Source organism: Oryzias melastigma, linkage group LG12 (genome assembly GCF_002922805.2).
Source record: "Oryzias melastigma strain HK-1 linkage group LG12, ASM292280v2, whole genome shotgun sequence".
NCBI classification, from domain to species: domain Eukaryota; kingdom Metazoa; phylum Chordata; class Actinopteri; order Beloniformes; family Adrianichthyidae; genus Oryzias; species Oryzias melastigma.
Window position 1 is genome coordinate 14675866 of NC_050523.1, and position 7194 is coordinate 14683059.

At 38.0% G+C, this 7194-nt stretch overlaps 2 protein-coding genes across 3 annotated transcripts in view; both read left to right on the forward strand.

Moving 5' to 3' along the window:
- Positions 1–69: 69 nt before the first annotated feature.
- LOC112163364 (zinc finger and BTB domain-containing protein 6) lies at positions 70–2973 on the forward strand. Its single transcript, XM_024299729.2, has 2 exons — positions 70–440; positions 531–2973. The coding sequence occupies exons 1-2, from the start codon at positions 155–157 to the stop codon at positions 1001–1003; spliced, it is 759 nt and encodes a 252-aa protein (XP_024155497.2). The 5' UTR covers positions 70–154; the 3' UTR covers positions 1004–2973.
- A 2356-nt stretch (positions 2974–5329) lies between these two features.
- rc3h2 (ring finger and CCCH-type domains 2) overlaps positions 5330–7194 on the forward strand; it is a 24852-nt gene continuing 22987 nt past the window's right edge. Inside the window, exon 1 of one of the 2 annotated variants that reach the window (XM_024299699.2) lies at positions 5330–5950. The gene's annotated coding sequence lies outside the window, so the exon portion shown is untranslated. The remainder of the gene's footprint in view (positions 5951–7194) is intronic. The other variant, XM_024299697.2, reaches the window with a different exon arrangement.

Sequence of the window (7194 nt, forward strand, 5' to 3'; positions counted from 1 at the left end):
CAATTTTTTTTTGTTTTACTGAAAGTTTTTTAGCAATTTCTCTTTAGTCTTGTTACAAGCAAGCATTTATATTGCTTTGGTAGTTCATGTTGTTGCTTTACAGGTCCCTCTGAGAGAGCTGGTGAGCTACTTGACTGCAGCCAGCGCTCTCCAGATGAGCCAGGTGGTGGACAAATGCACAGAAGCGGTCTCCCTTTACCTCAGTCCCACTCTTGCATTTTTAAAACAGAATCCAAGCAGAAGCTGGCTGGATTCCAGCTGCGATGATCAGAAGGAAAAGGATGAAGTCCAGTCCAGAAATCAAGAGGTAAAGGAAGGGCGAGTGTCCCCGACTCAGCCAAAGCTGAAAGCGAGCCAACAAGCGGAGGCAGTTGGACAAAAACAAAGAGAGCCGAAAGAGAAAATGAAGTTAACTGAAATAGTCCTGGAGTCTGACAAAAGTGAGTCTTCTTCATTAGTTTTCTTCAAACTGCTTCTTATTTTTCATTTTTGTAGTAATTAGTTATTTGAAAATGTCATTTCTCTCACAGTTTCCAAGATCAGAGGTGATACAAGTCATGAAGAACTACCAGAAAGCCCTCAAAAACCACAAGAAGAGGAGGAGGGAAATGTATACTCACTGATAGAACAACTTCAACCAGATGAAGATAAAACTGACTCGACTTTGTTAACCCACCCAGGAGAACAGGTGACAAAAAGTCACATGACTGCAGAAGATGTCTCAGAGCATTCAGAAAACGCCTCAGTTCAGAGACCATACCTGTGCAGAAAGTGCGACAAAGTCTTTCAACACCTCGAGAGCTACATGGACCATGTGAAGGAGAGCAAAGAGTATTTCTGTTTGGTCTGCAAGAAAAGCTTTTCAGGGAGGGCACACTTGACTCGGCACATTTGCACCTACACCGCTGCCAAGCCCTTCCGATGTCCGCTCTGTCACAAGACGTTTACGAAGAAAGCTTTGCTGCAAGATCACTTCCACCTGCACACAAGGGAGACACCATGAAAGTGTGCTCTGCACCTCGCACTTAAATGAAATTTAGGAGCATCGTGCATCAGACAAGCTTGAGGAGCAGTAGCTTTTTGCAGAAAACTTTGATCATATTGATACTTTTATTGTTTTTTTTCATTCATTTTCTTATGCATCATTCTGGATGTTGCTGCTGATCGTATACTTGATTTAAAGTTTTGATGAGAGCATGCATAAAATATGGTAGAACAACATTTCATCTACTTTTCCGACATGACACTTTCCTTAATCTATTTATTGTTGATGAAATAAAGATTTTTTCTAAAGGATTCAGACTCTTTAGGGTCTTTAACCTTTAAGGCAAAAAAACTCGGGTCAGTTTCTTCCTGACCAAAACCAGCGAGAACAGTAAAGTCCCGCTTAAACATTTACAAAAATACACATTATTGATGCTTTTATGGCCATTGAGCCATTCATTTATAAAATTATGGCTTTTAAATAATAAATTAAATTTGTTACATTAATATTACTTTTGACAGCCGCACATACAAGCTCCTTTCAAAATAAAATAGATCCAGCGTAAAATAAGATCCTCCTGCAGTAGATTTATTTGAAATAATTACTTGCCTCTAAACAGCAGCAAGACATAAAATAAAAAGTTTTAAGTTATTCTGACAATAGATCAAGCTTTTTAACATCTGACAAATGCATTTTGTAAGCATGGTAAAACGCTCTGGCCCTCTTCATCAATTATGTATTTGATATTATGTGTTTTATTATCATTATTTAAAGATTAAAAAGTTAAATAGTTTAAAAGATTTTAAAAAGTTATTTTTCTTTAAAGCTAAACAGAAGCAAAAAAATGAGTAAAAAAAGCTGCAAGTAGTCATTGACATGAACATTAATCTTCTAATAAGTTTTTATTAACGGTTTAAGCATGTGGCTGTTGCAGACTCCTGCTTAGAGCCTAAACTTCATTTCTTTTACACATAACCTCTTGCTCTAGATAGATCTAGATCTATTGGATACGTTTGTTTTCTTTTACCAAAATTGCTCTTAAAAAAAAAAGCAAAGCAATAGTTTACTTTTATATTCTTGAAGTGTTGAAAAGGTGATTAATCTAAATGTAGTCATTTCTGTCATATCCAAGGTGTCTGTTTCATACGTAATTAGATTTAGACAATCAGTGTTTTGTTCTTTCAAACCACAGAATGTGAAGCCATTACAACAAATCTAGTTTTTTTTTTTTTATCGTAATCAACATCAGCTTAAAGTATTTAAGGACTTAATGAAATTTATTTTCCATTGACAATAAAAAAAACACTGGAAATCCCAAGCTTACACCTTTACGTCTCTTTGTTTTTGCTTTTTTGACTGGATTCCGGAAACTTCCTGGTAGAAGATATAACCCATATCTGTGTTTCTGAATTTCTAATGTTTTTAGCCACATTTAGGTGATTTTTGTTCTTCATGTTTCTGCAAAGAATTATAAAACCTCCATTATTTATTACCTTATTTTAAAAAATGGTGTCACATTGCTTAATTGTTTCATGTGTGTTTTACAAACTGGGATAATTCCTTTATATGAACAAAGTAATAATAAACACATCCATTTACAAAGACTATTTTAATTTCTGATGTTTTCTCAGTAACTCATTGACTTCCTAAAAGGGAACTTTGGTTGACAATGGGTGCTCCATATTCATATCCTTCCTCCGTGGACTGCTGTACTGTAATGCATTGCCTTATTTTGTGGACTTGAATCTACATGTAGAACATCAACAGTCATAGACAGTAAAGTCATATTTTTGTGATGTACAAAAACTGTTATTTCATCACATGAATAGTCATAGCAGTCTTATAATTAGTTTGATTTGAATGTATTTTGTGCCATATGAATAAAGATAATTGAACTCAGCTCATTTGAATTGTAAATAAAACCCAGGGTTAACTTTACCAATTAAAACTTGTTTGAGCATGTTAAATTGTGATTTACTTTCACTATAGTATTTGCATAAAGAACCTTTTTTATCAGCTGTCAGAGCCGACTTCCACTAAAGACAGAAAGAACTGCTGTTTAAAATGCAGCAGAGGAGACCCAATTCTACAAGACAATAGAGATTCAAAGCTGACGTGTTTTTTCTGTAGCAGGATTTGTTAGAGCACAATACATCAAATTGGGTGCAGGGAGCAAATCTTACAACGTAGCACCATATTTTGTAGGGAGCAGATCTCAGAGATGTAAATTAAAAGTTAGTTATTTAGCAGACACATAATCCAAAGTGACAAATAAATGAGAAGCAAAACAAATAAAAAGATCAGAATCACACAAAGTGCTGTGAGAAACATATAAAGACAGAGACATGGAATCTGGCAGAACTTCTTAAGATGTGAAAAAAAAGAATATGTTCAAAAGTTTTTATGTTTAGAGGGGGGAATGAGAAATTGTTAAATGAAATTAGTTGTTTGTCCTGTTAAAATAAAAGCCTACAAGGTCGAATTGTAGTGTAATATCCTCTGGACTACGACAGAGAGAAAAAAAAGTCAAATTAAAAATTACAATTCCCAGAGTCCCTCCCATTTACATGCAGTATTGTGCAGTAATCGGGAGAAATTCAGGTAAAGAATAAAGAGGACAAATTTGCATTGGTGGTAGTCGGGAGGATAAATACCGTTACACAAATGATTGGTTTTCTTTGCTTTACTTTTTGACTTCTCTGCTACTGTTTGAAGCTCACTGAGCATGACTGTAAGTGAGCGGGTCTCCTTGCACAGCTAAGAGGGTTTCTATGCTCTCTAATTCCACTCCTTCCTTTGACATGTCTCATTTTATCTCTCAGTTATTCTTCTGTCCCAGAAATGTCACTGTAACTCGTCTCACCTAATGGAGTACAAGCCGGTGGACATCTGAGATGCTATTGGCTCAGCGCGCAGACACAATAAATGTGTGGCTTGGTGTGTTTTTGTGGTTGTGTGTGCAGGACCGAAGAGTATCTAATCATTTAATTGTTCCACTGATGTCAACCCCCCCATTGAAATTTCCTGCAATGGGATTTTCCAGAAGTAGGTCAGAATGCTTATGTGCATGTGCGCACGGATGCACAGCTGCACACAGACACACAGGAAAAAATATAGCAGTCAGGATCTCTTTATTATGAATGAGAGTCAACAAGAAAGATGAAATGCACTGAAGGAATTGCATACATAGCACAGACCTAGTGATGGTTATTTGGATCCTATATTGACCAAAGTGAATTTTTTGTATAACTCAATGCAGTCATTTTGAAAAACCATTCTTTTCAAGCACAAAATATTATTGGATGAACACTTTTCGTAGCATTTTATCACATTCCATTGATTATCACAACTTTAGGAGAACACAATCCGATAGTTTTCCTTGTCTGAGCTGGAATCTGGCTCAGAACTGTGCAGCTGGATAGCTCCAATTCTGCTCACCATGTTGCACTGATATGAAGGGCTGCAAGCTAGCGGGAGAGAGTGTAAACAGATGGATGTCGGGAAGCAACGGCGGGCTTACTCCAACCCAACAGTCCCACCCACAACTCAGGGGCAAATTTACTGCTGCGATGCACAAACTTTGCCTAGAAAAAAACACCATTTTTTTTTCACTTTGCCAATACAGGCACAAATAATAATTAAAAGATCACTGGGAACACTTATAATAGATCAAACGATTGTAACAACTAATTATTTTGATACGGCGAGAGAGCAAATGCTGTTATTTCTGAACTTTACGTATAAGAACAGTATAAAAAGCAATGACATACTTTTTCTTTTATTAAATATTAACGAAAAAAGAAAAATCTATGACTTGAAAACCCCAAACTTTATTTTATTTATATACCCTTTTCTCTTAGGCTATCCTTTCCCAGCTGGTGTGTCTTAAATATAAAACAACACATCAGAATTCTACACAACAGACATGTAGCCCACATGATAAATATGGAATGGTCCAATGTTGAAGAGTGAAGGGTAAATTGGTGCATCTGAAATTATTTAACATGGACACAATTTCTGCCACAAAATGTTATCAAATTGTATTAGAGAAATATCCACACTGTTACCGTTTTGTATCAGTGGCACTATTGCTGGCTTAAAGAACAAAGGAAACTACTGAGTGGTAAAGTCCACATATTTTAATAGGATTACTATCTTGATAAGTTGGGTCTCTTCCAACTGCACTGTTAGCATTTTCTCAGTACACAAATATTTGAATGTAGTTTTATAAGCGGTGAGTTACCTATATATATTTTTTTACTTTTTAGATTTAAAAAAAATGTTTAAATGTAACAACCAGACTTACAATAAAATAGGTATTTTTGATGAAAAAGAACATTTGTGTTGAACTTCCTTTTTGCTCCTCGCGCTCCACAGCCCCCCTCCTCCTCCTCCCCCGCGCTAATGTTTCACCTCTCGCGCGCTGTTTCTTTAAAACAAGCTAGCCCACGCCTCGAAAAGCGGCTTGTTCCGGCTTGCCCCTTTACATCTTTTTTATCCTTGCTCACAACATTAAAATAGTGCCTTCCGAAAGTTACGCCGCGTCGTTCCTGCAAAAGACAGTTGGACCCCTAACAAAATCCCAGCTAAGCCGGGAGGGAGAAGGATGCGGGGCCGTGCCGCAGCTGCAGCAGCAACAGCCTGGATGTGAGCTTCCGACACCATCACTGCCGGCGGAGCGATACCACCATCTCCCCTCTGCGTCGGCTCGTCAGCTCGGAGGGTGTGTGGCCCGAACGTTACCTGAGTGAAAGTGTTCGTCACTGAGGAGCATGAGGCGGAGGATGAAAACGGGACCGAGGCACCTGCCTGGAAAGGCGCTGAAATGAGGGAGCCGCTCCCCCCCGTCGGCGACGAGACTAAACCCATCTGGTCCGGCTGTTTCTCAACTGATGACTTTATTTTCCTCATTTTAGATGGGCGTGAATATGTTTACTCCGCTGCCGCTCTGGTGTAGCGCCTGAGGTAAGTTCATCAAGAGTGCGCACTATTTACACACGCTCGTGGGGTCCAGATTGGTGTTGCGCGCGTGCAGCCTCAGATCAGGGAGGAAAAAAAGACCCAATTTCTCATCTTTAACTAGTAAATGATTTAGAAAAAAATATTAAACATGAAAAGTGAAAGCACGCGCGTGCAACATGAGACTGTTGACCTGCTGGTGCAATGGTGGAGACTTGCAGAATGTTGCACTACAGAGGAGGCAATTTGAAATAAAATCCCTTATATCCGAGATGTTTAATGTCAAAATAAAGCATTGCAATCTAAGTTAAAGTATGCAACAACCTGCCATAATGTAATTTACTGCAAAACCTGTTACTTGATACTTTATGCATGGTGTGCAGGGTAAGGGTGCAATCATTTGATCCACAAAGGTTGCTCAATCTTAAAGTGCAGACACATACAGTAACATTACAAGGAAGGCAGTTTAAAGCCCTCCCACAACCACAGCAATATTTTTACTAGCAATATAAATATCTAAACTTTTATGGTTCAGCACTGCCACATAAAATATAACTGATAGTGCATTGTGTGAATGATTTAAGGTTGCAAAATTATTCTCTTTTTTTGTCATTTTCTACAAACATTCTGGTCAATTTTATTGACGTCGACAGAAACAAAGTTTGTTTTACTTGCATTCAGGTAGTGAAGTATTGTAGTTCTTTTATGGTTGTGGTCTGATCTGTGGGGGTGTTATTCATGTTAGGGGTGGGCGGGAAAACATATCTGGGAAAGGAAATGAAAATCTTTTTAGCTTTTTTGGTGACATTTCCATCTGAAACGGTGAAAGTCGTGAGTCATTCAAAAAGGTTTTCAGAAATACCCTTGTGGGGTTGTGTGCTGGCGTTGCACGTGCTTCTCCAACGCATTCAGTGATTTAAATGCACACTGCACTTTTGCTGGTTTGTGCTCATATGTTCCAGAAGAGGAGTCTCATTAATCTTTGTTTCTGGGAATGACTGCCATTGTCTGCTACTATCTGTTGCACAAACTTTATGGTGTGTTTTTTTATGCGGTCACAGTGACAAGTTAGAAGGTAATTTCATTTCAGTTTCGACTTGCTGCCACTGTATCATGTCTGTCATTATCTCATGTGTGCAGATCTATTTCTGTGTCTTGCTGAAAACATTTTTGGAATGATATGAGCGCTAGTGTTGTCTGCAAAATAAGAAGAACCTGATTGGCTGCACGGAGACCACATAGATCCCAAT

Coding starts and splice junctions, on each gene's coding strand:
- LOC112163364 (XM_024299729.2), top strand. CDS start 155: ATGAGCCAGGTGGTGGACAAATGCACAGAAGCGGTCTCCCTTTACCTC. Junction 441..530: donor AGTCCTGGAGTCTGACAAAA/GTGAGTCTTCTT, acceptor TTTCTCTCACAG/TTTCCAAGATCAGAGGTGAT.